At 46.0% G+C, this 27884-nt stretch overlaps 2 protein-coding genes across 7 annotated transcripts in view; one reads left to right on the top strand and one right to left on the bottom strand.

The window, feature by feature from the left end:
- The window catches only part of R3HCC1 (R3H domain and coiled-coil containing 1), a 193043-nt gene that overhangs the window by 27593 nt on the left and 137566 nt on the right, over positions 1–27884 (bottom strand). The window lies entirely within an intron of this gene.
- LOC105857120 (tumor necrosis factor receptor superfamily member 10B-like) lies at positions 91–27884 on the top strand. 4 transcript variants are annotated; one of them, XM_075997213.1, is made up of 11 exons: positions 91–158; positions 4885–5020; positions 16365–16467; positions 17421–17534; positions 18263–18374; positions 19367–19440; positions 19528–19632; positions 20194–20219; positions 20643–20822; positions 26039–26237; positions 27460–27884. In XM_075997213.1, exons 2-11 carry the CDS (start codon positions 4961–4963, stop codon positions 27546–27548), a joined length of 1062 nt encoding a protein of 353 aa, XP_075853328.1. In that variant the 5' UTR covers positions 91–158; positions 4885–4960; the 3' UTR covers positions 27549–27884. The 4 variants fall into 4 exon arrangements, with proteins under 4 accessions (XP_075853328.1, XP_075853329.1, XP_075853325.1 ...); XM_075997210.1 differs by lacking the exons at positions 91–158; positions 4885–5020 and adding an exon at positions 8372–8696; XM_075997211.1 differs by lacking the exons at positions 91–158; positions 4885–5020 and adding an exon at positions 10521–10647.

Below are 27884 nucleotides of genomic sequence, written 5' to 3'. Positions count from 1 at the left end.
ACCGCCACCCTCAGCGTGAAATAAATCCTGGAAGTCCTCAAGACGCATGCGTCAACTGCGTTTGCCTTACCAGGAGGCGGAATGATGACGTTGTTTCAGAGCGACCCCTCCTCCCACGGTCTTTGTGAGGAAAGAAGAGCTTCGCGCGTGCTCAGCAGGTAGATGCACATTGCGCCCCTGTAGGAATCATAGAGTCCGGCAAAGCATTGTAGAAAGGCAAACGGTTACGCCTCTAATTTGTGGTTTCAGACCGTGGGACTGGAAAGTCCCCACTAAGGGGCTCGAGCAGCTCCAGAACCTCCCTGAGGGGTCTTCTCTCAAGGTTTACCGCTCCTAGACCAGACGTCCTTACTTCAGACATTTAAACTTCCAAGATATCTTTCTTTTAAGATAATGTCAGCCGATAAAAAGAACAGTCCGTCACTCAAGCTTGGTGACAGTGCACACGCTTATTTTTAGAGATATATAAGCTTCTACTACTCTTGCTCCGCACCTTCTGCCCTGATGTGTTTCCTTCTGAGTCTGAATATCCTACTGATCCTTTAAGGCCCGGCGCGATTCTAAATAACTTTTCCCTAAAACCTTCTTCGACTGACTGACTCATTGTTAATCTCTCTCTTGGACTACAGAGTTTAGCATTTACTATTCTGTCTTCTGTGCCTTCCCTCCTTCCTTAAGGGCAGGTGAAATGAGCTCATATAGATGAGATTCTCACAAAGAATTTTAGGAGCAGTGAAGCTGTCTGGTGTGTTGGGAGTAAATTGATTTTCTTCTTAACTCACCCATTTATAAAGTGAAAGGAGTTTCCTGTTTGATGAAACCAAGTAACAATTGCCACCGTTAAATATGCACCTGGCCTCTGCCACTCAACCTTGATCAAGTACCTCACCTTTCTGAGCCTGTTTCCTCTTATGTGAAATAATATTTCCAAATAGGGTTGTTTGAAGGAAATGTTATGATTGTGTGTAAAGTGTGTGTAAAAGCACATAGTCTACTAGGCATTATTACTGAGTTTCATGGTGTATAGTAGTTGGAACTCAGGGTAAGAAAGAATTTTAATGAGCATTTTGAAGGAGGAAAAGAGATATATGATTGGGTATACAAATATGCATATTCACCGATACGTGTGTATTCTGTCAGATTTCTCCAAGCACTTTCACAGTCAGTACTCATTTAATACTCATAACAACTCTGTAAAGTGTTGTTTCTGTCTCCATTTTACAGAAGAGAAATTTGAAGCACAACTATTTTAAGTCCGGTGGAGAACATTCTAGGAAAGAATAGTATAGGATGTGAGCAAAGAAGTTGTACTCTAAAAAGCACAATTCTGACATGCTGTCATGTCCAATAAAATGGCTGGTTGGTTCATGTCATAAGAGAGACTAGGTTGTTTTCTTACCTTGGTCTCTGGGTCTGATGAGTCCTGCACCTAAGCATATTTCAGGAGAGTAAAGTTATGTACCTGAGGCTGCCTGGGCCTGAAAGAGCCACTGTTTCCTGAGACATCCAGGCAGAAAGCTCTCCACTTTCACCTTTTGGAGACTGAAAGAGTTCCTGGGAGTGACAGGGAATGGATAAAGCTCTGCTAATCCTAAGAAGGGATATGGGGCATCTGGCAAGTTCTTTCTCACCTCAGGGCTTCCACCCACTATACTCTTCCTCCACTCTGCATGACTGGCTTGTTTTTATCCTTTAGTTCACAGTTTAAATATCACCTACTCAGAAAAGCCTTGTTGAACATCTTATCTAAAATAGCACCCTTGGGATGTTAGAACAGATGGGTCAGTTTGACAACACCTGCTGATTAATCTTAATATTGCAAAAAGAATGACAACAAGACATTTATGTGCCTCCTGAAGTAATACCACAGGAAGTACACAGAACCACCTATGAAGTATTTTGTCAAAAAATTGAATCTGATGAAGCCACTAGACCTAAGTACTAATTCATGGGGGTAAAAAAATCAGAAGGTAGAGGAACATGGTAAGTGAAAACTGAAGTTGCAGTCAGCAACATCCAGACTGTGGGAAATACTACTTAATAATGGCCTTGTCAACAAAAAAGACTTTTTTTTTTTTTTTAGACAGTGTCTTGCTCTGTCGCCCTGGGTAGAGTTCAGTGACATCATCATAGCTCACTGCAACCTCCATGTCTCAGGCTCAAGCAATCCTTCTACCTCAGCCTCCTGAGTAACTGGGACAAATGGGACTACAGGCGCATGCAATTTTGCCCTGCTATTTTTTTTTTTTATATTTTTAGTAGAGATGGTAATATTGCTCTTGTGTAGGCTGATCTCCACCTCTTGAGCTCAAGCAATCCTCCCGCCTCAGCCTCCTAGAGTGCTAGTATTACGGGTATAAGCCACTATGCGGGGCCAACAAAGAGACTTTTAATGTGAAATTGTGTACCTTATTGGATCCTATTTGCATAATGAATCATAAAAACTCATCTATGAGGCAGGGCCCATTGGCTCATGCCTATAAGCCTAGCACTTTGGGAATTTAGGAGTTGAAAACCAGCTTAAGCAACATAGTGAGACTCTATCTCTACAAAAACTAGAAAAATTAGCCAGTCATGGTGGTGCACACCTGTAGTCCCAGCTACTCAGGAAGCTGAGGCAGGAGTTCGAGGTTGAGCTCAGGAGTTTGAGTTTGCAGTGAGCTATGATGATGCCACTGCACTCTAGCTGGGGCGACAGAGCAAGACCCTGTCTCAAAACAAACAAACAAACAAAAAACCCTCATCTATGAGACAATTAGATAATTTCAGTATTAACTGGGTGCTTAATGATATTAGTGAATTATTTTCAGGGCAATGATATGATGGTTATGTTTTATTAAAAATATTTATATTTGGAGATCCAGCTAAAGTATTTGTGGGTAAAACTATATAATATTTGGGCAGGGGGTCAGGTGAGAGGACAGTAGGAAAGTATCAGTGAGTATATAATTTGTACTCTTGTATCCAGTACAGAGCCTGACATTTAGATATCATTCAATATTTTTTAAATGAATAAATAAAGAAATTACCTAGACCTGCATTCTGGTTTCATCTCTGTTGGTAAATAGCTGTATGATCTCAGGCAAGTAGGTTTCCTCTCAGATTCCTCTTCTGTGAATTATAGGTGCGTCAAGCTGTGATCTTGAGGGCTTTTCCTAACATACACTTCCTGATTCTAAATGTAGTATCTATAGAAGTGGGAGTGATTACAAAAGGTTTTTGTTAATAGTTCCAGTGTGCCTGAAGAACAAAATTTCACCTAAATGTCACCATACTGTGGCAGTGATATTTGTTTACTGATGCTCCAATATGTTTTTGGTTAGACACCCAAACACCGCACTCTAGCCATAATCTGCAGACGTCACAGTGGTGTCAAACACTGACACCTCTGTACTGATGCTCCAAGTCGTCTTTCCTGCTTATTCAGGATGCCTCATCATTTTTGTAGAGATATGCAAGCCCTGTTGTCTTATCTAGTTATTTCTAGTATTTATCTCTAGGATTCACAGCCTTTAGGACTTAGCTAAAAGAGGAATGACAAAATTACATTATTCATAGTCTATGGCAACTATAGGGGAAGAAGCCCAGTGTGTTTATATTCTGTTCAGGCACCACAGTGAGTTGTAGGAGTTCCTTGCACTCTATTAACCCCTTACCAGATATATGGTTTGAAAATATTTTCTCCCATTCTGTGGACTGCAGTTTCATTCTGTTGATAGTGTCCTTTGTTGCACAAAAGTTTTTAATTATGATGAAGCCCAATTTACCTATTTCTCTTTTGTCATCTGTGTTCTTGGTGTCATAACCAAGAAATTGTCATCGAATCGAATGCCATAAAGATTTTTGCCTGTTTTTTTTTTTTTTATAAAAGTGTTACAGTTTTAGTTCTTACACTTAAGTCTTTGACCCATTTAGAATTAATTTTTGTGTATGGTATAAATTAACAGTCCAACTTTATTCTTTAGCAAGTGGATATCCAATATCCAGTATTCCCCCTACCATTTGTTGAAAAGACTATCCTTTCCCCATTGAATGGTCATGGGACCGTGGGTCAAAAATCATTTGACCATATATGGGAGGGTTTACTTTGGGGCTCTTCATACTATTCCATTGGTTTATGTGTGTCTCTCTACCAGTACCACACTAGTTTGATTTCTGTAGCTTTGTAGTAAGTTTAAAAACCAGGAAGTATGAGTCCTCCAACTTTGTTCTTTTTTGGGTTGTTTTGGCTATTTGGAATTTTTGAGATTCCATATAAATTTTAGGATGAGTTTTTCTAGTTCTGCAAAGAATCATTCTTGGAACTGTGATAGCAATCAAATTGAATCTATAGATTGCTTTGAGTATTACTGACATCTTAACAATCTTAAGTTTTCCATTTCATGAACAAAGGATATACTTCCATTTATTGATGTTTTCTTTAATTTCTTTAAATATTTTGTAGTTTTCAGTATATAAGTCTTTTGCTTCCTTGGTGAAGTTCATTCCTAAGTATTTTTTCCCCACACTATTATATTGTCAAAACTTATGAAAACATAACAGAAAAAGAAAATGACAGACCAATACCCCTTATGAATATAGAGACAAAAATATCCTTAAGAAAGTATTAGCAAACCAAATCTAGCAATATGTAAAAAAGGTAATAAATTATGACAAGTGAAATTCAGCCCAGGAATTCAAGGTAGGTGTGACATTTGAAAGTCAATTTGATTAATCATTTTAATAGCATAAAGGAGAAAAACCACATAATAATCTCAGTAGATGCCAAAACTATCATTGACAAATTTCTACATCCATTATGATAAATATTCACAGCAAACTAGGAATAGAAATGAATTTCATAAAGTGCATTCCTTTTTTTTCTATTTCTTGCTGCTTTAACAGAATACCACAGACTGCATCATTTATAAAGAAAAGAAATTTATTTTTGACAGTTCTGGAGACTGGAAAGTACAAGAGCATGGAGCCAGCATCTGGTGACAGTCATCCCGTGACAGAAAGGCAGGTGTTTCTAACTCAGGTAACAGAGAGGAAATGAAGCCAAACTCATTCTTTTTAATTTATCATTATTGTTTGTTGAGATAAGATCTCGGTCTATTGCCCAGGCTGGAGTGCAGTGGTGTCATTATAGCTCACTTCCACCTCCAAGTCCTGGGCTCAAGTGATCCTCCTGCTTCAGCCTTCCATTTAGGTAGGACAACAGGTGAACACCACCATGCTCAGCTAATTTTTCTGTTTTTGGTAGAGACAGGGTCTCTTTATGTTGCTCAGGCTGGTCTTGAACTCTTGGCCTCAAGCGATGCTCCCAACTCAGCCTTCCAAAGTGCTAGAATTACAGGTGTGAGCTGCCACACCCAGCCAAAACATATTCTTTTTATTAAGCACCCTCCCATGATAATTAACCCACCATAACCCTAACGTAACAGGCATTGATTCTTTCATGAGGATTGAGCCTTCATAACCTAATCACTTCTTAAAGGCCCCACTTCCCAATACCCTTACACTGGCAATTAAATTTGAACATGAGTTTTGGAGGGAACATTCAAACCAGAGCAGGCATCTCTGAAGAAACTACAACTAACATCATATCAAAGGGTGATACATTGGATGCTTTTCCTCTAAGACAGGGAATAAGGCAAGCATGTCTGCTTTCTATTTAGCACTGTAATGGAAGTCCTAGATGGGGTGAATAAGCAAGAAAGATGAATAAAAGGCATAAAGATTGGAAAGGAAGAACAAAGACTGTTTTTAGTTACAGACAATATGATCGCTTACATAGAAAATCCCAAATAATCTATAAAATAGCAGCTAGAAATATTATATAAATTTAGCAGTTGTAGGGAACTGACATATATTTTCCTAGTTTAAGAATTAAAGTTAGTGAGTAATGTAAGTGTTCTGCCCAGAGTATTTGAAAGTAATCTGTTCCAGACAGGCTCCCTGTGATAAACAAAGGTGTTGTCTAGAGGCATAACAAAGGACCTGAGCTGGGAGTAGCAAGAGCGGCCCCACCCCATGGCATTGGGGATCTGGAGGCCACACAATAAACATATTATCCCTGTGATTGCTACGTACACCCCATAAGATGGCTGGTTAGTCAATGACGGGTAAGACTCCTCAAGGGAGGGGTGACCTAAGCCAGGCACAGTCGCCAGGGTTCAGCCGAAGATCTTAGGGGGTTACCTTAAGAGAAGCTGGAGATGAGAAATGCCCCCTGTGGCTCACCTTGCCCATCCTTGCTAATCTCAGTCCTTTATCTATGCCTAGTGCCTAGAGCAACCACCTGGAAACCTTGAGCCAGGGGATATCTGCTTCCCTAAGGCTATGTATTCCAGAATTTATGGCCATTGCTGCAATGCCTGGGCGGTTATGTACAAGGAACTAACTTTAATCTTTTAGAGTATAAAAATAAAACGGACCTGGTGTATTATTACTCTAGTCAACCGTTTGTACGTGTGTCTGTGTTTTTCTCTGTGTTCTGCGCATTTGCGTTTTATGTTCTGTGTTCATCCTCCGTCCTGCAAATGGGCCACGACAAGCAGTATCATAGTATACAAGGCCAATGTCCCCAAATCAATTGTATTCCTATGTAGAAGCAATACACAACTTGAAAATAAAAGAATCTAAACCAATTCCACTAACAATAGCATCAAAAATATTTATAAATATATTTACAGGAGATGTGCAAGATCTGTATGCTGAAACCTTGACAAATATTGTCAAGTTTAAGTAAAGATCTAAATATATAAATCATTTCATGGATCAGAAGACACGATATTGTTAAAATGTCAATTTTTCCCATTGATCAATACATTCAGTGCAATCCTAGTGAAAATCCCAGCAAGTTTTTTTTTTTAATTGAAAATTTTATTCTATACAAAGTGTATGTGAAAATACAAACTATTTTGGGGAGGGGGAAACAGTGGGAGGACTTAAACTGCCTAATTTCAAGACCGACTATAAAACTACAGTCATCTAGACAATGTGCTATTGGCATGAGAATAGACAAATATTTATAAAAATCAACAGAAGAGTCCAGAAATGGACCCACATGTGTATATGGACGATTGAATTTCAACAAATGCGGTAAGGCTGTTCAGTGCAGAAAGAAAGTCTGTGCAACAAATGATATCCAAACAACTATAAAATATGGAAAAAATGACCCTCAACCCATATAAGGCAAAGCTGATAAAAAGTTTGAGGCTGGAGGCGCCCTGGGGTTCCCTTCCCTCCTACCCACTCCCCACCCCCTAAATTGCCCTGTGAGCATCACCAAGGCAGGACCTAGCCTGGAGTGGCTTTCGAGAGGCTGGATTTCATGCGCCCTGGGCCTGGAACAGTACTGGGTGTGGAGGGGCCGCTGGAAGGACTGACCCATGTGGGGACCTGTGCCTGTCATGAGTCAGATTGTCTCCCGCAGTTCTCTTGCTACTGGGCTTTCAAGGATCTAAGTGGATGGAAAGTCCAGAAGAAATATAGAATTGGGTTCTTTGGGCTTGCCTGACACCAGGATAGTAGGGTTGAAGTGACATTGAATTGACCTAAAAACCTGAAACCAGGCGGGACCCTCTGGCTCATGCCTGCAATCCTAGCACTCTGGGAACCCTGAGGCCAGGAGTTCGAGACCAGCCTGCATTAGAGCAAGTTGAGACCCCTTCTCTACAAAAAATAGAAAAATTAGCCCGGTGTAGTAGCAAGCGCCTGTAGTTTCAACTACTAGGGAGGCTGAGACAGATCACTTGAGCCCAGGAGTTGGAGATTGCGGTGAGCTATGATCATGCCCCTGCACTCTAGCGCGGGAGGCAGAACAACACACTGTCACAAACAAATGAACAAAAACCTGAAACCAAAAGCAAGATGATTTACTCGCAAGGTGGTGATGGCAGTAGGGCGTGGGAGTCTGAGTGACTCTGGGTTCAGACCTCGCGGTCACGGCCTCTGCGTCCTTCTTCCATCCACCCATTCGTTCTTTGAGCCCCTGCTCAGTGCCAGCATCCGGCTACTGAGATGCTAAAATCAACGCCTGCCCCGGAAGTCTTGCGCGGGACCAGAGTGGCAAAGCGACTCCAAACACAGTGACTTTACCCAGTACCGGGTCATTGAGGAAGGGGGGAAACAAAAGCTGGGAGGGGGTGGGAGGCAGCGAGAGAGGAGGCAAGACAATTTAGTTTCCTGAACAGGAGCAGAAGGTGCCCCGAAAAGGGGACGGGATGAGGTCGCGCCTCGAATACTGCCTCTTGAACCTAGTTTTCCTGTTTATGACAGAGCGCGAGCTGTTCAGAATTGCACCCTTGCGGATTGCGCAACTCTTGGTGCAAAACTGGGCGGACTCGAGGACCGTCATTTACGGAAGAAAAAAAAAAAGAGAAAGTAGGCGAGACCTCGAATGCTGGGCAATCACAACGAATTCCGGTAGAGCAGCGCGTGGGAACACAAGAGCAGCGTGCGGGGCACAAGTGCCACACACCCGGCAAAGTGCAGGGACGTTTCTGCGCTGAGGATTGGCCCTGCGGGGGCCGAGGACAGAAGCGCTCCCTAACGCCATGGGACAGCAGAAACAGAGCTCACCGGCAGGCTCGGGGGCCCTAGCAGGGTGCGCCCCAGACTCCAGGCTGGCGCGGGGAGCCAGGCCTGGTCTCCAGGTCCCCGAGACACTTATGTTCCCTGTGTTCGTCATTGTTGGTGTCCTGCCATCGGTGAGTCTCCGCCGCAGTCCCGGGCTCCGAGCGAGCGCACCTGAGTCCGGGAGGGGGCGAGGGGAATAGGGGATAAAGGGGGCACCTGACCTGCGTCACCTGCAACTGAGCATGTCCGGGCAGGACGAACCCGTCGTCGGAGTCGGGAGGAGACTGGGGTTCCCTGGCCCCCGCAGGACCGACGGGGCCGCGAGGGACAGAAGCCTTGGGCTCAGGGGACGGAGCGGGGACTTCAATGTCGCGGCACTCTCCTCTCTACTTCTCAGGATTATGGCACGACACTGGGGAGCAGGCTTGGGGCTAAACTCCGGGAGCCACACTGATTCGCTGCAGGGGAGCGATGGCGAGGGAGCCGGAGGGGAGTATTTTCCTCTCTCCACCCCACACCACTCTCCTCCTCCCTCCCTCATCTCCTCTCCCACTCCTTCCTTCTTGTCTTAACCAAATCGATTAAACACGCAGCCAGCGAAAAGTAACTTGCCCTCCGCTGTTGTCTGTTCCTTTGAGCTCCTCTCTCCTGAGTGTCGCCTGGGAGCAGTTTCCTGCCAGTCGCTTGCGAATCAACAGGTTCAGGGCTGTGTAGAAATGAATCGCGCAGCTAGGAAGGGCCTAGCTGGGACGGGCTCGCCTTTCCCTCAGGAAGGGTGCTTCTGAAGTGGTAACTCAGCATGGAAAAAAAAAGTGCTGCCAGTTTTCTGAGTTGATTGAGGCTCCTGCCAATTGTACTCTTCTATTATTATGATACTTTCCTTATGTGGTAAGAGGGGGGAAAGCCTTCTAGTTTCTTTATACCATAAGGGGAAAAAAGCGCCAAATACCCAAGGGACAAATTGATATTACAGGTGTCATGCAATTTTAAGTGTTTTCATTTAACAAATTAATACTAAACTCAGGAAACCAGTAACATTTTGTCATCTCAAAATAATTACAGAATTAATTTTTTAAACAACAGTTTATGTAATATTAGGTGGACCCGCGTTTAATGCTGCTTATTTTTAGTAAGCTTATTAAATAGCTTATGTTTGTCAGGTCAGTGTATCTCCAGGTGAAGGAAGGGGTCACCTGTGTTGACAAGGTCAGAAATCTGAATTTGATGATTTTGGGAATGTGACACTGTCTTAGTCCATTTCATGTTGCTGTAAAAATACAGAGTCTCGCTCTGTTGCCTACAGTAGAGTGCCGTGGCATCAGCCCAGCTCATAGAAACCTCAAACTCCTGGGCTCAAGTGATCCTCCTGCCTCAGCCTCCTGAGTAGCTGGGACTACAGGCATGCGCCACTATGCCCGGCTAATCTATCTATCTATCTATCTATCTATCTATCTATCTATCTATCTATCTATCATCTATCTATCTATCTATATCTGTATATCAAAGGATCCTCCCTCCTGGGCTTCCCAGAGTGCTAGGATTACAGGAATGAGCCACCCCTCCAGGCCTTAACTTTTTGACTCTTATAATAGCACCTAGCTAAAAACACAAACTCATTGTACAGCTGTACAAAATATTTTCTTTCTTTATATTCTTATTCTATAAGGGATTCTAAATATTTTTATATTTTTTATTTTGTTTTTTTCTTTTTTGTTAAAACATTTTTGTTAAAAATGAAGATTGCCTGTCCCTCCCCTCCCCGCCCCTGGGCGTGTTTCATTCGCGCGCTCTCTCTCTCTATTGGCATCCAAGTGTTGGGAAATTTTCGCTTTGTCTCAGTCCGGGTGAACATCACGGCTGTGTGAACGTACAGTCCTGAGATGCAATGCCGGGAGGACAGTAATCAGCGCCAACACAGCTTCCATCACTTCGGAGTTCCTCCTTGCAGCGCTTGCGCGCGCGACGGGAGAGCTCCTTCTCGCCATGGGACTGGCCCGGGCAGGGCGCGTCCCAGAACCCGGGTCACTGCTCTGGAACCTCAAGACCCTTATGTTTGTCCTCCTGGTCGTCGGTGTCCCATCGGTGAGTCCCCACCGGGGTTCGTTGCTGGAATAGAGCGCGCCTGGTGCTAGAAGGGGACAGAGGATGAGGGCAAAAAGAGGGGTGCTGCTCGAGCACATGTGGCTGGGCAAGTCCGGGCGGGACGAACCTGTTGGCGGAGTCCGTGGAAGCGCCAAGTCCCGCGCGCCAGGAAGAAGCGAGCTTGCAGTGAATTCAGGACCCAGGTTTCTGTTGGCCCAGTGGGAACTGCCCAGCATGTCACCAGGACCCGCAGCCTGGGGGTCTGCCTCTTCACTCCATTTTTGCTCCCTCTGCTCCTTCACCTCTCCGTTCCTTTCTCTCTTTCTTCCCTACGCTCCCCCACCCCTGCATTATTTTACTTCTTGGGTATTGAATTTAGCTACGTTTTTATTTTGTTTACAAACTATCGCTGCCCCCCCCACACACACACACCTGGAGCCTCCCCACCGCTGCCACTGCACCGGGCTGGAGTACAGTAACTGTCATCACAGCTCGCTGCAACCTCACTCACACTCAAGGCCCACCAGGCCCAGCTAATATTTCTATTTTTAGCGGGGGAGGGTTTCATACTCAGGCTGGTCTCCCACTCCTGAGCTCAAGCCATCCTCCCACCTTGGTCTCCCAGAGTGCTAGGATTACAGCTGTGAGCCACCACACCTGAGCCTAGTTGTGTTCTTTTAAAATACTCTGGTTTCTATTTAAACCGTATAGATCTTTTGCCTTTTAAAGTGTATTGCGTACTGGGATCAGTTTGATCATCTGATAGTAACTTGTAACTTACTGTCTTATCTTCATTGCCTTATTCAGGGACTAATTTAGTAAACCACTAAGGGTACAGTGGTTCCCTTCTGATGGCAACTGGGCAGCACCCTGTCATCAGGTGTGTCCACCACGGGAAAGGGAACTTGAGCACTTCCCAGCCCTGGGTGAGCCTCCATGCTGGCCATCCCCTAATGTCTGATGTCTCTGCCCGCCTTCTGGCTCCCCTCAGGCACACAGGGGTCTCAGCAGGCACTGGGTGAGCCCTCTGCAGGGCTCCTGAGTCCTCTGTGCTGCTGCTTCTCCAGGGCTCTGCCCTGCACTCACCTCTGGGAGCTCCTGTCTGTGGTCCCCTCCCTGTGCTGCAGCCTGGAGCCTGTCATTAGGCCATGAACTGAGGCCACCACCAGTCTCACCTCATGTTTCCTGAGGGACAGTTGTTCACCCATGAAGTTGAGGATGAGCCCTTGGCTCTGGGAGAGTCTGTGCCTGGGGTGGGGGGAGGACAAATGAACCCTGTGGGAATTCTGCTTTCTGGGGGCCCACAGCTGGTGGAGGAGGTGACACCAGGGACCTATTTTTTTTTTTTTTTTTGAGACAGAGTCTTGCTTTGTTGCCCATGCTAGAGTGTCGTGGCATCAGCCTAGCTCACAGCAACCTCAAACTCCTGGGCTCAAGCAATCTTCCTGCTTCAGCCTCCTGAGTAGCTGGGACTACAGGCATGCGCCACCATGCACGGCGAATTTTTTTTCTATATATATTAGTTGGCCAATTAATTTCTTTCTATTTATAGTAGAGACAGGGTCTCACTCTTGCTCAGGCTGGTTTTGAACTCCTGACCTCGAGCAATCCGCCGGCCTCCCAGAGTGCTAGGATTACAGGTGTGAGCCACCACGCCAGGCCCACCAGGGACCTAAATGAATCAGGAGGCAGGAAATCCCACCACCCTGCCTCCCCTTACCTCCAGAGAGGCTATGACGACTCCAGGGATGTCCTTCCTCCATTTTGACTCTGGCAGAGGGGAGCCTGTGTGCTTTCCAGGCGCCAGGTTATGTTACTGTTGGCCAGGAGGGTGTGGCTGATTATAATATCATTGGGAGCCATGATTGTGCCTAATCACTGCACGTGCTTCTCGTGCCCTGTTCTCAGCACTTTACACACATATTAACACATATAATTCTCACAACAACCTGACTATGTAGGAACTTTGACCATCCAGGGCAGCTATAAGAGTGTGTGGATGATCTAGAGAAGAAAAAAGAGATTACTTCGGTTTTTTGGTTTTTGTTTTGTTTTGTTTGGGTTTTTTGAGATAGAGTCTCTCTCTGTTGCCCCAGCTGGAGTGCAGCAGCATGGTCATAGCTCACTGCAACCTCCAACTCCTGGGCTCACGAGATCCTCTTGCTTCAGCCTCCCACATAACTGGGACTATAGGTGTGTGCCACTATGCCTGGCTAAGTGTTCTATTTTTGTAGAGATGGGGTCTCCATTTTGCTTCGGCGTTCCTGACCAGTCATGCGTGAGTCATAAGTGGGTGAGTCACCAAAGAAGGACAGACCGATGGAATAGAACAGCGGAGGCCCAACTACGGCAGTCACCCAACAAGGAAACTTACCTGTCAATTACTATTGCCGGGGACCGGGAGGGGACAGGTTTTCTAGAGTCCAGGCAGGACAAGAACTGGAATAAGCCTCTGTTCTTCCCAGTCTCATTTTCCTTATCTCTTAACCACTCTGAAACCCCACCCTGAGCCAGGTCTGTGGACTGACGCGACCTCACCTCTCTGGCTGCAGCCTCAGTCTCCCTCAGTCAGAGACGCCCACAGACTACAGAGCCTCGTCCAGCCTCACTTGCCTTCACCCCCCCGTCCCACAACTCTGGCTTCACATTCCTCTGGGGCCCTTTCTGTGTGGCCTTTTCCCTCTATGTCCACCAGTCCCCTGCCATCACTGGCATCTGTCACCTCTTCCTGGGCAGCCCCTCTAGACTCATTGCGCCTTCATCGACTTTGAGGTGATTTTTGGCCTCACCTCCCTGGGAACTGGAACAGCCCTAAGGAAAGGCAAGGCGGAGTCTTGTCCCTGATCTTCCAGGATTCCTTGCACAGTGTGGTCACCAGATGTCAGATGTGCCTTCCTTAGTGAATGATTAACTTGGATTCCAGGAGGCCTGCACTAAGGCAGATGTCACTCATCGCGGTCACAGGGTGTGTTTAATGGGAGAGGTGGAAAGTATGCCAGGCGGGTTGAGGAGGGAGCAGAGGATGTGAATAGGATGCTGAGGACAGTCCAGACCCAGAGTCCCCAGGGACATCCCTGACCCAATCAGTACTTCAAAGACAGTTGGTTGCCCAGTGTGTAGTGGATTAGATGGGTGACCTCAGCAGTGGCCCGGGCAGCACCAGCGATGTGTGCTAGTGGTTAGGTTGTGTGGTCAGTTTACACCATCCTGAAGGAGGAAGCCGCAGCCAACATGGGTCTGGGGGCAGCGATCATGGTAAAACAGGCAAGTGATGCAATGGATTTGGCCAGAGGAAAAGCAATTCAGGGTGGATTCTAGTTTTCCTAATCTGAGAGTTGTCTCAGGTCATTAACAAAAAAGAGTAAATGGGCATAAAATGGAATTAAGAATTAAAAATCTGGGCCATGTGCAGTGTCTATTGCCTGTACCCCTAGCAATCTGGGAGGCCAAGAAGGGAGGATGGCTTGAGTTCAGGAATTCCTGACCAGCCTGAGCAAGAGCAAGATCCCATCTCTGCAAAAAATAGAAAAATTAGCTGGGCCAAGTGGCATGCACCTGTAGTCCCAGCTATGTGGAGGCTAAGCCCAGGAGTTTGAGGTTGCAGTGAGCCATGATGATGCCACTCTACTCTAGCTGCAGCAGCAGAGCAAGGCCCTGTCTCAAAAAAAATACAAAAATAAGAAGCATTAGGAATCTGAAATCTGAGTGTGATTTCTGAGACGGTATGGACTTTTCGTTGCCAGCAGACCTGCGGTGCACAAAAGGCTAAGTGATGATTTCAGTCTAAATAGAGATAACACAAAATGGAAACATGAATCTTATGGAAGGGAGGAATATTGTTAGAAATAGAAATATGAAAGCACAGATAAAGAAGTATTATTTCCTCCTTATTTCTTGAAAAGATACATTGTCAAATAATATAACAGTGCTTGTGGGGTTTGTAACACATTCACGTACCTAAGGCAATTACAGCAGAAGAGTGGGTGGTGGTGATGAATGGATATTTATTATTTCAAGTACTTTATATTTTACATTAATATTATAATACTAATTCCACAATACAGCTCAGTAATAAAAAGGGATGAAATATTGATACCTGTGATAATGTGGGTGAATATAGGCTTTTATTGCAGTTTTCTCTTAAAACTTGTTTTGCTGCATCCTATAAGTTTTGGTATGCTGTGTTTTCATTTTCATTTTCTTAAGATATTTTACAATTTCCCATTTAATTTTGTTCTTGACTCATCGGTCATTCAGAAGCTTGTCTATTCAAGTCCTTTGCCCATTTTTTAATCAGATTGTTTGATTTTTGTTGTGATGGATGAGATGGAATCCGTTATATATTCTAGATAATAAACCCTTATCAGATATATAATCTGCCAATGTCTTTCCCATTCTGTGGGTTTCCCTTTCACTCTGGTGATTGTCATTTGATGCCCAAAATTTTTATATTTTTACATAGTCCGAATTTATCTATTTTTTTCTTATGTTGCCTATGTTTTTGATGTAATATTCAAAAAAATCATCGCCAAATCGAAGGTCATGAAGAATTGCCTGTGTTTTCTTCTAAGAGTTTTATAGTTTTCACTGTTATAGTTAGATTTTTGATCCATTTTGAGTTAATTTTGAGTTAATTGTTGTATATATGTAAGGCAAAGATACAAGCTTACTGTTTTCTTATGAGTCAATATCCGGATTTCCCAAAATGATTATTTGAAAAGATTGTCCTTTCCCCATTAAATGACTTTTGTACCTTTGTCAAAAAGTTAATACAAAGGTATAATTTGACCATATACAGTCATGCATCACATAACAACATGTTTTGGTCAATGACGGATCACATATATAATGGTGGCCTTTTATGAATATAATGCCATAATTTTACTGTACCTTTTCTATGTTTAGATGCCCATATACTTACCGTTGTATTATAATTGTCTACAGTCTTCAGGACAGTGACAATGCTGCACCACTTTGTAACCTGGGAGCTACAGGCTATACCATATAGCCTCAGTGTATAGCAGGCTATACCCTCTAGGTTTGTGTAAGTGCACGCTATAACATTTGCACAAGGACAAAATTGCTTAAGGATTCATTTCTCATAGCATGTCCCTGTCTGTAAGCAATATATGACTGTGTGTGAGCATTCTTTCTGGGTTCCTCTGTTCTATTCCACTGCTCTATATGTTAGGTGCTTTTTTTAAAATCAGAAGCTCACTATTTAATATTTGATCCTAGATCCCAATTTTTTTTAAGTTTGCATACAGTGAACCTCCAGTTTTAAGAACATGTGTGTGTTTGTGTGTGTGTGTATGTTGGAGAATGAGAGAAAGAGGGAGCCTATTGATATAGATGGTCAAACAGTGGAACTACATGACATAAAATATTGATGCTATTAATAGCTCTAGTTGAGAATCTCACTTGTGGTTTTTGTATTATTCTAAAAACTTTACTTGCACATTTTCTGGAATAAACATGTTTTCTATTATAATAAGAGATAAGGATAAAGAAGAGCTTTGCTAGTGGAGGTTATGTGGCCAGTCCTGGGATGTGAAGGGACAAACATAAATATAAAAGAATGTTGGAGAGTTCAGAGCTCAAGAAAGACAGAGGTTCTGTTTAGTTTGTGCACCTGGGGTGAAGGGAAGGTGAGATGGATCCTGGGAGGGGTGAGAGTCTGGAAGCCACTCATGTCTGTCCCTGCTTTGACCCCACAGGTCCTAGCTGACTCTGCCACCACCAAGCAGGATGGGGTTCCCCAGCTGACACCTGCCCCCCAGCGATGGAGGCACAGCCCCGAGGACGGTTTGTGTCCACCAGGTACATTCTATGATCCTTTCTCCTCTTCTCCTGCTCCACAAGCTTCCAGGCTCTGCCTCCTGAACTCCTGGCTCGTTATTGCACAGGGGTTTATGGGATGCTTTCGGTGAGTCAAGCGCTGTGTAGTGCGGCCAGGAGGATGGGATCCCTTCTGGGAAGGGATGAACATGACAGTCAGAGAGGCCTGGCAGGAACCTTGAGGATTCATTGAGTGGGGCAGAGATGGGGTTGGTGAGGCCTCCCAGGGATGGTGACACTGAGCTGGCATCTCAAAGTTGGTAGGACCAGCAGTGCCTAGAGCCTGGAAGAGCACTCCTGAGAGGGCCCGACAGCAGTGAGTGCTCAGGGGACAGGAGCTGGGGTGAGTGGAGGGAGGAGAGGGCAGGGAACAAGTTTGGGCAGATTACACATGGAGGGAGTTGGGTTTTATTTTGTGGGTGATTCATATTGTTGGAAGTTTTCAGCAAAGGGTTGCCAAGAACCAATTGGTATTTTTAGTGCTCACTCCTTCATGGAAGGGGGCAGGCAAGACAGGACACAGATGGAAGACCTTATGGGGGCACTCCCTAGGCATGCTATGAAGGCAGCGGGTGTCTCAGCTCTGTGGGGTCCTCTAGCCCCAGGAGTGGCAGCTGTGCCTGTCCAGGCTGCTTGAGTACTGTTTGTCTCACACTTGTTTCTACACAGTGGGAGATGGAAATACATCGCCTGCTGCCCAAGGGCTTCTACAGGTGGCAAGAGTAGCATGCAGTGATTTTTAGAACCATTTATAGATTTGGATTTCATTACGGGGCACCACAGGAGGGGCTGCCCCTCCCTTTCAAGAGGGCAAACCCTCAGTGCTCAGGAGGGCTTGTCTAGGGGTAGAACACGGAGAAGGAGGAGCCCAGGCCAAAGTTCACAAAGGCTGAACTGTCAAGATTCATTCATCAGCTTTTTCTCTCCCCTCCCAGGAACCCATATGTCGGAAGATAGTAGAGATTGTCCCTCCTGCATTTATGGAGTAGACTACACCACTCATCGGAATGCCCTCCCTTCCTGCCTACTTTGTTCCATTTGTAATTCAGGTAGATGTAGACCCCAAGCCTGAACATGGAACGCAGCAGGATGATAAGAAATTTGTAGCATAAATAAACCAGGAGACCTGGATTCCAGTCCCACTTGGTCTTCATACCCAGTTGTTCCATGATTATATCTTTGGGTCATTAAATACATAAAACAGAAATTATTTTTATGATGCATGCCACCTGGGAGGGAAGTCTTTTACCCTTGCAAGAGGGCGAAGGGTAACTTAAAGCATGGGGAAGATGTGGCCCAGGGGAAAGGGCTGGGTTTCAGCCATGACCAAATTATGGCCCTGGGCGGGCCTCCACCCAGCTCCTGGCTCCTGGAGGTGGCTCCGCCTCTTTCAACCTCATCTCCTCAGGCCCCTTCCTCCTCACCAACGGGCCAGGCTTTAGGGAAGTCACCCAAGGGCTCCTGTCCTGCCAGGGTCTCTCAGGTTCCATACCTGCATGTCCCTTATTACCTACGGACCATATTATCTAAACAATTTTTTCCCCTAACCTGATGCAAGAGATAATGAATGTTGATGCCTTTTGTATGACTTTGACTATTGGTGACAGCTGAAGGGTGGCTGTCCTCTGTGTGCCCCGAGTGCATTGGTGCAGAAACTGGCCCTCAGAGCTCCTTGGTGACCTGAGCTGAGCTGAGTGGAAAGGGGTCAGGGTGGTGAGGAAGGGGTGAGGGACACAGCAAGGAAACGTATCCCCAAAGACTTTTCCTTTGTCTGCAGATGAAGAGGAGAGCAGTCCCTGCACCATGACCGCAAACAGAGAGTGTCAGTGCAAAGCAGGCACCTTCCGGGGAGAAGATTCCCCTGAGTTCTGCCAGAAGTGCCACACTCGGTGAGACAGGACAGGCAGGCTTGACCCCAAAAGACCCATTTCCCTGTAGCCTTTTCTGTCCCCTGAACTCCATGGGGTCTTGACCCTCTTGGGGCATCCCTGACCCTGTGGTGTGTCCTGAGACTGAAGTGGCCCATCCTGGCCCATCTGCCTGTCCCCACCCCAGCCCGCTGCCGCAGCCCCTGCCCACACTTCCCTGGCACGTGTCCCACTGGGCACAGGAGGGCACGACTTAGGGCCTATGATATCCTTAGGGGTCTATGAAATATTTTATTTTGAAATCTTACGTACAAAGGATCCAGCCTGGGATGTATTAATATTTATCCTTAAACCAATTCAGTCCTAAAATGCAATTTTTAATAATTATTTTATCCAAGCAGGGATCATGCAGACAAAAGTGCCAGTGGCCCACAGAGTTCATAATAAGGCCATGGGTGTAGCTCCTTCTAGATTTCCCTGACCTGAGCCAACTGAGCTGTCCTCACCCTGCCCCTTGTCCCTCAAGAACTGTCTTGTCCCTATTTGGGGCTTTAGGGGCCAACAGTTATGACTCTTCTCTGACCCCAGTGTTTGCTGTGACTGGGAGGGACGTGCAGACAGGTAGGGACGGGAGCTCAGTGGTATTAGGGTTGGCTGAAGGATGTGGCTCAGCTTGTGGCCACGCGGGCCTCCCCCTGCCCTGGAGGGAGGGTCCTGCTAACTCAGGACCCCCCGCCCGCTGCGGCCCAGGGAAGCCCCGAGTGTGCCAAGCAGAGGAGGCTCCTGGAGGCCGCAGCCCTGACCACGGAGCAGTGAGCCTGAGGGGCTGCAGTTCACGTGCTCAGCTTTTTCCCTGGACTCAGCAAGGGAGAGGGGGATCCCAGAGACAGGAGAAGCCCGTCTTATCTCTGTCATCTGCTCAAGGACAGTGGATGGCAGAGTGGCTCCTCTTTCATCTCATCTGGCCAGCTTTCCCTCATGGAATCCCACGTCTCCTCCCTGTGTGTACCCAGGTGCCCTGATGGCATGGTCGAGAATAGAACTTGTACACCCTGGAGTGACCTTGTGTGTGTCCCCAAAGGATCAGGTACTAAGACGTCTGGGGAAGCCCCGAGTCCTAGAGGGTCAGTGACCACCAGCTCGGACAATTCCACCTCTCCCTTCTCTTCCTCAGGCAGTGGGCTCCAGCCAGGAAAGAGCGAAGCTATTGTTATTGTGGTCGGAGTTTTGGTGTTATCGCTGGTGCTGATAGGTCTTTCTTGCTGGTGCACCTGCACAGGTATGTGCTGGCTGAGGGAGGGGCTGCTAGGTACTCTTTGCCCCTCCCCCACTCTGCTTCACAGGCAGAAGCATCCTCCCCTGTCCCCCAAGTCCTTGTCACCCTGTGGTGGTCCCTCTGTCTCCCACCTGATGTGCACCCCCGCCCCATCCAAGACCAGGATGTCATCAGTCCCTCTCCCGGGGCTGGGGAGCCCTCCTCTTCCAAGTCTGGAGGGCGGGGCGGCCCCTCCCCCTTCCATCTCAGGGCCAGCCAGGGCAGAGAGGACGTCGGCTCCTCCACTGGGGACCAGGGTCAGGACCAGACGTGCCCAGGGGGTTCATAAGGCTTTGGTCAGCGCGGAACCACACAGATTTCACATGTGTTTATTTTTACTCTATTTTCTCCTCCTGCCCCTCCTGAGGGTGCCCCAGAGTTGGAAAGGTCCCATCCCTGTCCCCAGGCCGGGGCTGCTTGTCCAGTGTCTCAGCCACTAGCCCAGCCCTGCCCGGACACTGCCCTCAGGGAGGGGGTGCTACATGGGCCCCTCCCCCTTGCTAGGAGACCCCTTTTCTCTTCCAGGATGCTGCAAGGCCCTCAAGAGGAAGGTGAGAGTGAGTTGGTTTCTCTAGGACCTGGGGGTACCGGGTGCTCAGGAGCTGCTTCCTGCCCACACGGAGCCCTGGGTGGGGTGTCCCCACTGTCCTGCATGCTGTGCTGGCTCTCTGCAGTGGCCGGGGCTCTGGCTGACCGTGAGGGCACATGGCTGCTTTGGGCACCCCACAGCCCAGTGGGCCGTGCTGCAGCCCTGTCCTTCCTGCAGCGTGGGTGACACCCCCACCCCGCAGCTCTGCTCCCTGGGGATGGGTGTGACCAGCGGCGTGGTGCCAGCAGCACATGCTGGATGTGCTCAGCCTCTGCCCACCTGGGGTGACCCCACTGGGAGGGGTAGGGACGGCAGAAGCAGCAGTGCCCGGGGGAGCTGTGGGGGCCCTGAGTGGACTCCTGAGTCTGCTCTTTGCCTCCCCAAGTTCTCCTGCTACGGGAGGTCCCCAGGAGGGGCTGAGGATGAGGACAATTCCTGCAACGAGATCCTGAGCAACAGAGACTCTTGTTCCACCATGGACTCTCAGCAGACAATGGAATGCCAGGAGCCAGAAGTGCTGGCAGGTGTCATTGTAACATCTCCAGGGAAGTCAGAGGGTCTGCTGGTGAGTGGGGTCAGCCATTCCGTGTCCCGGTCCTGCTTCTGGCTCAGGACTTTGTAGGTACAGGGCGAGGACGGTGCCTCGGCTGTCCTGACCCAGGGTAAAGTGGAGCCTTAGGGACAGAGGGACTGTAGGCAACAGGGAGCATGGGCCAGAGCAGCTGCCCCAACATGGTGACCACCCACTCTGCGGGGCCTTCTTCTAATCCCTATCCTGTGCTGACTGTGTCCCCAGAGCCTGGAGCGGTGCAGGCAGAGAGGGTGCCCAGGGTTTGTCGATGGCTGAGTAAGGGCGGCCTGATCTCAGCCGTGTGCTCCTAGCAGAACCTAGGGAGCCCTTGCTCCTGACAGCAGAAGCATTAAATTTCCTCCAAGAGTATTAGTACATTGAACATATTTGAAAGTAAATCCTTTTCCAGATTTCTAATCATGTTTGTAGGGAGGCTTCCAAAAGGAAGTAGAATTTCTGAGTCAATGTGTGGAAGTGCCTTTTTCTTTCTTTTTTGTTTTTGTTTTCTTTTTGAGTCTCTGTCACCCTGGGCTAGGGTGCAGTGGTGTCATCATAGCTCTCTGCAACCTCAAACTCCTGGGCTCAAGTGATCCTCCTGCCTCACCCTACTGAGTAGCTTGGACTATAGACTGTTAGCCACCACGCCTGGCTAAATTTTTTAGAGAAAGGGTTTCACTCTTGCTCAGGCTGGTCTCGAACTCCCAGGCTCAAGCAATCCTCTTGCCCCAGCCTCCCAATGTGCTAGGATTATAGGTGTGACTCCTGTGCCCAGCCTGGAAGTCCTTTTTTATTATATACACATATGCACACACATCCAATTACTGTTCATACCAATTAATCAGTTTTGATGTGATATTGAGTAGTAGTAGTTAAAGCAGTGTATACATTTAAGTTTTCATTTTTCTTAAGCTTAGAAAGTCTTTCCGTCCAACATAAAATGAGATTATCTAGTTTCTTACAGTTTTACTTTTTAACGATTTGATTTTTGGCATGGAGCAATAGAAATGGAATTTGTTTTTTGATCCAATATGAAGTGAGGAATTGTTCTGAGTGTATGTCTCTTTGTTCCAAGCCCACCAAGCAACTGACTCTTCCATGTCCCTCTGCCTTTGTAACCTCCCTTGCCACATGTCAAATGTGTACGTGGACCATGATCTCTTCCACCCAGGCGGTTTCTTTCTGTTCCTCCCTTGGGTCTATACCGCATTCTTTGTTAAATAAAGAGAAGGTTTTCTATGCAAGTCCATAGAAAAGAAAATATATATGTATAGAAGCAGTGCCTGGGGTAGGGACAACCCAACGTACAGTGTTCCTTACTTATGAATTTAATTAAAATAATTAAATTAATAATTCAGGAACTAGTGTCCTCCACGCATGTCAGACCCACATGGGGCATAACCAGCCCGTTGGTGCAGCTCTTTACAGTAGTAGCTGGTCTTATGTACACAGTCATGTACGCATAGCGTCTCTTTCGTCTTAACTTTTCAATTTGATTTTGTGAGTCTTTGTTTACCTCGATGCCCACGGCTCCAAAGCAAAAGCTCACTGCAAGTCCAGGTGAGGCTGCAGGGAAGAGATATGTAATGACAACAGAAATGAAAGTAGAAATAATTAAGTGTTCGGAGCAAGGCCAAGACACCATCATTTATTAGGGAAAGCATTAGGCTTCCGTCACTAGACTATCGGGACAATTATAAAGGATAAAGTGAGAATGATGGGACGTGTGAAAGGCAGTGCCCCAGTGAAAGCATCAGTTATTGCTACACAGCATAGTGGATTAATTACTGAAGTGGAAAGGTTATTATTGATTTGGTGAGAAGACTAAAATAAGAGTAACATTCCTATTAGCCTAGGAATTAAAAGAAAGAGCACAACAGTTTCTGTAACTTATTATTAATATTACCATACAGGGGTACTATTAACATTATTATTACTACAGTATTACAGTGCATTATTACTACCATTTTTCCCTGAAGATAAGACAGGGTCTTATATTTCTTTTTCCTCAAGAAGACACCCTAGGGCTTATTTTCAGGGATGTGTTATTTTTTTTTAAGTACGGTACAACCATCTACATTTATTCAAATATAGTTGGGTTGTCGTCTTCTGGAACATCATCATAACTCTCCAAACCCCAAATTCCATCCTGAATTTCTTTTTATTTTTTTATTTTTTTTTTATTTTTTGAACATTTTAAATTACTTCTACCATCCTGAATTTCTTTCGACTCTATTTCCTTTAGAACCATTGGCCCCAATCTCTCATGTCGAGCAATAGAGCTTTCAGTAAATGAGCAGCTCTTATCCATGTAACCTGCTCGGAGTGCGTTGGTAACAACACTATCAGTGATTTTATCCCATGACTTCTTCACCTAAATCAAGACCTCTTGCAGGCTAGGCTTCACAAAGTTTCCACACTGATTTCTTGTCATTCTATTTTCAATGTAGTCATTAATTTCCATGCGCAAATGGTCTTTGAATGACTTGTTTATTGCAATATCAAGGGTCTGCAGATAGGCAGTCATTCCCGCAGGAATCATTATTTGATCTATTCTTCTCTCTGCAAGGAAGTTCTTCATGTCTTTTGAACAGTGAGTGCTGGCTGAATCCTAGACTAGCAGACATCTTTGGCCACCTTGCAAAACAAGTGGCAGCATTAAATCAAGCCACTTCCTCATAACTGCTTGTGTGCACCAGCCTTTTTCGGTTTCAAGAACATAACGTGTTGGAACAGAACGTGTTGGAAACACGTTCAATCTTATCTTTCTTGCCCTTAGTGATGACAAGATGTGTGACTTTCTTTCCATCCATACGGATTGCCAAAATACAGGTAACGCGTGAAGTTTCATGACCAATGGAGGGAACGTAGATTGAGGAGGCACCCCTCTGTTCAATTGTTGTTTGGGCTCCTTGACCCATAAACACTTCAGTTTCATCCGTAGCAATCATGTTGCAAAGTTGGTATTTAGAAAAGTCGATGCTATCAACAAAGGACTTGAATGCAAGTGCTTGCTTAATAACTTCAGCATCTTCCAAATTAAACAGTGTCGTCGATTTTCTTAGAGACAGTTCATATCGCTGAAGGAAGGCATCCAGCTAGTGTTGTGATGCTTTGAAATCTTCTGGGGATATTTCTAATTGCCATTGCAAGGGCAAATCTTTGAATATCAGCCCTGCGCACAACCAAAGCCTTTGCTCTCCTGTCAGCAATCCATTCACCAATCATGTCTTCTAGCTCGGGAAATAAAGGTTGCCGACCTGAACCACACTTGTGCTTCTTAGCATTTCCTCTATCCACATGTAGACTGAGGTTATCATATTCTGCCCGCCATTTTTGGACCATTTGGATATCCACCTTCTCTTTGCAGAAAGCTGTAAGATTCTTGCCCTTGCAGACCTCCACAATTTCTTTCTTGTACTCAACAGAATAGCTCTTTCTTTTTGCACTCATCTTGTCTGGGGATACAGATACTCAGGAAAAGCATAGATAGGCCAGCAAAGCTGATGTGTAAGGGCTGGTTTATTTATCAGAGATCCAGTGAGCACTGGGTCCAATCTGCACAGTGGAGCAGAAATGATATCTCTGGGCTCAGTAGGAGACTGCTTGCTAGCTTTTCCCCTAACCCCTGGTGTTTGTGGGGGGTGAGAGAGGCCCACAGTGCTGAGTAAGATGGCAGCCACAGCTTTCCTTCTTCCCCCTGGGGACACACAATACCTAAAGCAGAGCGTCCCACTCCTCACTTCACTGAGGAGACTTTGCCCTCAAAGCCTCAGCTTGCAGCACGCACAGGATGGCCGGGACCTGACAGGGGAGCCGAACTTGTTGGTGGGGCTGCTTGCACCTTTCTGGTCACCTCTGGGATAGTAGCTGTCACAATGGGACAAATAAGAAGGGCTGCTTGCCTTCTTTATTGCTCCGAAACAAAATGCATGGGTTGTGCAGATGCTCTGCGCAGCCACGCCCATCACTAGGTCTTATTTTCAAGGTGGGGCTTCTATTGCGCAAATGCTTAGAAATCCTGCTAGGGCTTATTTTATGGATAGGTCTTATTTTCGGGGAAACACGGTACCACAAATGAGCCATTATAGTAATGTTATTAGTATTATTACTGAGTATGTGCTGGTATTCAAGGATCTGAGTTACAGACAATTCCAACCTAGAGACATTCTCAGGAACAAATCCATAACCCAAGGACTGCTTGTATATAAAAAAGACAATATAAACAAGGAAACAAACAAAAAATGCAACTAATTCTCCCCTGATGATTAATTACTTAGAACATCTTTTTAAAGTGGTTACAGCATAACCACACTTCCTCCATAGGACAGAAAGTTACTTGTCATAGCGAGAGCCCCCTGAACTCTTCCTGTAGCCCCCGACCTTTTTTTTTATTTCAGCATATTATGGAGGTATAAATGTTAAGGTTACATGCATTGCCCATGCCCCCTCCCCCCTCGAGTCAGAGCTTCAAGTGTGACCATCCCCCAGATGTTGCACATCTCACTCATTGTGTTTGTATATACCCATCCCCTCCTCTGCCCCCAACCTTTTTTATTTCAGCTAACTCCAATAGACAATTTCCTTTGATTCTTGGGTAAACTTTTTATGCAAATACCATCTATATACATACATGCAGATGTATATCCATGTGCTTTCTTGACATGAAAAGGATATATCACAAATGAAACTTTCTAGTATGGTTTAATATCTAAGAGAGCAAAGATCCCTTTCTTACTGTTTCAGAATTAATTATTTTTGTGCAGATAAAATTTAGAATTATTTTATAAGGTTTTCTCCAACACCTCCAATAAAAAAAAATCACTGGACTTTTGAAATATTACCTTAATAAATTAATCTAAGAAGGATTGAGAGCTTTTCAATATTCAATAGTTCTCTTATTAAAGAAGATAGTATTTGAAGTCAAGTGCTGTATTATGACTTAGTCAAGATTTTTGATTTTCTTTTTCAGATAAACATTCCTAGTCCCTGTCAAAGTTTCTTTGTATTTTGGGTCTTTTTGTGATTCCATTTTCTAATTTATTGTGTCTACTATGTGTTTCAATGTTCATCTAGATGTAGTGATTTTTAAGTATTGCTGTTTAAACCTTGGGGCTTTTTAAAATATGCAGTCCTATCTAACATAAGGATTATTGTGTTGGGCTCTTCTAAGAGTCTTGCTGTCTTGATTTTCTTTCCTGTCTTGATGCCAGAACTTTCAGAACGATGCTTGCCCTGAAAGTGACATGCTGCAGGTGGCACAGCCGGCTGGCTGTCAGGCCGCGCTGGATCCCAGGATTCCTGACTCCGACCCAGGGTGTCCCCACAGCCTGTTCCCGGGACAGGCAGGAGCTGAAGGTTCTCACAGGCAGAGGCTGCTGGTTCCAGCAGACAGCGCCGACCCCACTGACGGTAAGTGTTCTGTTCCTGGTGATGCAGTAGGAGGACGGGGAAAAGGGACAGTGTCCCAACTGCCGTCCCCACAGCTGATAGGGCTCTTGCAGAGCATTCAAGGCTGGAAGCAGGGGAGCCTTTGCTATTGTCACTGGAAGCAGGGGAGCCTTTGCTATCGTCACTGGACCCTAAATGCCCCCTCCCACATCTTCTACCCCACCATCTCTGCACCCTAACGAGGACCCTAACCACTCTGTCCTCGCCCTCGGCCACCTCCTCCCTCCTCCCTTGTTCAAGGGCTGCCCTGCACAGCACCCACTGGCCCCAGGAGGTGACTAAGCACTCGACATGTGTCCAGGCCCAGTTTGCTGAGCTGCAGTGGTGTAAATTGCAGACAGGATTTCAAAGATTTGATGGAAAAAAAAATAAAAAGAAAGAAAGGAAAATATCTCAGTGATCATTTTTATACATTAATTGCATATCAAAATTATATTTTATATATACTGAGTTAGTACCTTACATTAAAATAATATCACTTATTTCCTTTCATTTCCTTTAAATGAGACTGTTAGGAATATGATGCTGTGTTTTCTGGCTGCCTTCTGTCCCTAAGGTCAGCAGTGTGCAGCACCTCTGCACACACAGGCTTGGCCTGGGTGGTGTTGCTCCATGTTAAAGTTGACTTTTTGCTAGACTCTGTCGTCTCACTTGGCCCTGGGAATGAGCCAGAGCTGGGTGTGAACTAGACACCCTCCCAGCCCAGGCCCTGGGCTTTCTGCAGGTGCAGGCGTGGCCACCCTGGGACTTGCCCCCTGTGACAAGTGCAGCCAAGTAGCTTCCCTAGTCTGAGTCACTGCTGCACCCACTGTCTGCCCCACCCTCCAGCTCATACCCCACGTTGCTTTCTGCCTCCACAGTGTTTCTCCATCCTCCCCAGGGGGCTGCAGCCCTTCCCGAGTACTGGATTCTCTGGTGACCTTGACGCCCCCATAGTACCTTGGGTGCAGGTTGGGTCCACACAGTGTGCACTGGGTCTCTGTGGATGGGGAGCAGGTCGGGACACTGGAGCAGTAGGTCACCCCGCAGGGGAGCTCTCTAGGTTCTAGGGTTCTAGGCCTGATGCAGTATCCTCTGCATCCCCTGGACCGAGTGCCCACTCACCTATCTCCGTGGCTTTTCTCCACCTAGCTCTGAGGCTGTTCTTTCACTACTTCCCACATGTCTTCCCTTTAACTCTTAGAACCTGCTGATGAGGCTCATGGGACTGACGGACAATGGCATCCATGTGGGCAGAGGCTGTGCAGTGGGCCTGGAGGATGCCTTGTATGAAATGCTGGTGTGATGTGTCAGCATGATGGGGCGGAAGGCCTTGGTGCAGCCTGCTGGAGGCCATGGACAGTCTGAGCAAAGATACGAAAAGGAGACCATCGAGGACCACCTGGCGGGTTCCAGGACATTGATCTATCTAGATGGTGGGGAAGGCTCTGCTGTGGCCTAATTATTAACAATGTAGTTGCTTATATGTCTGTTTTATGTGTCTTTTTAATTTTGTTTTTATAGATCATTTTTGGTTTGATATTTATACTATATTTAAGTAAGTTACATTTAATATTTAACCTTTTCATAACTTAAAAATCTTAAAGTTATATTAAATTAAATAATAGA

The sequence above is a fragment of the Microcebus murinus genome, chromosome 24 (assembly GCF_040939455.1).
Source record: "Microcebus murinus isolate Inina chromosome 24, M.murinus_Inina_mat1.0, whole genome shotgun sequence".
Classification (NCBI taxonomy): Eukaryota; Metazoa; Chordata; class Mammalia; order Primates; family Cheirogaleidae; genus Microcebus; species Microcebus murinus.
This window is presented reverse-complemented; position numbering and strand designations above follow the sequence as displayed.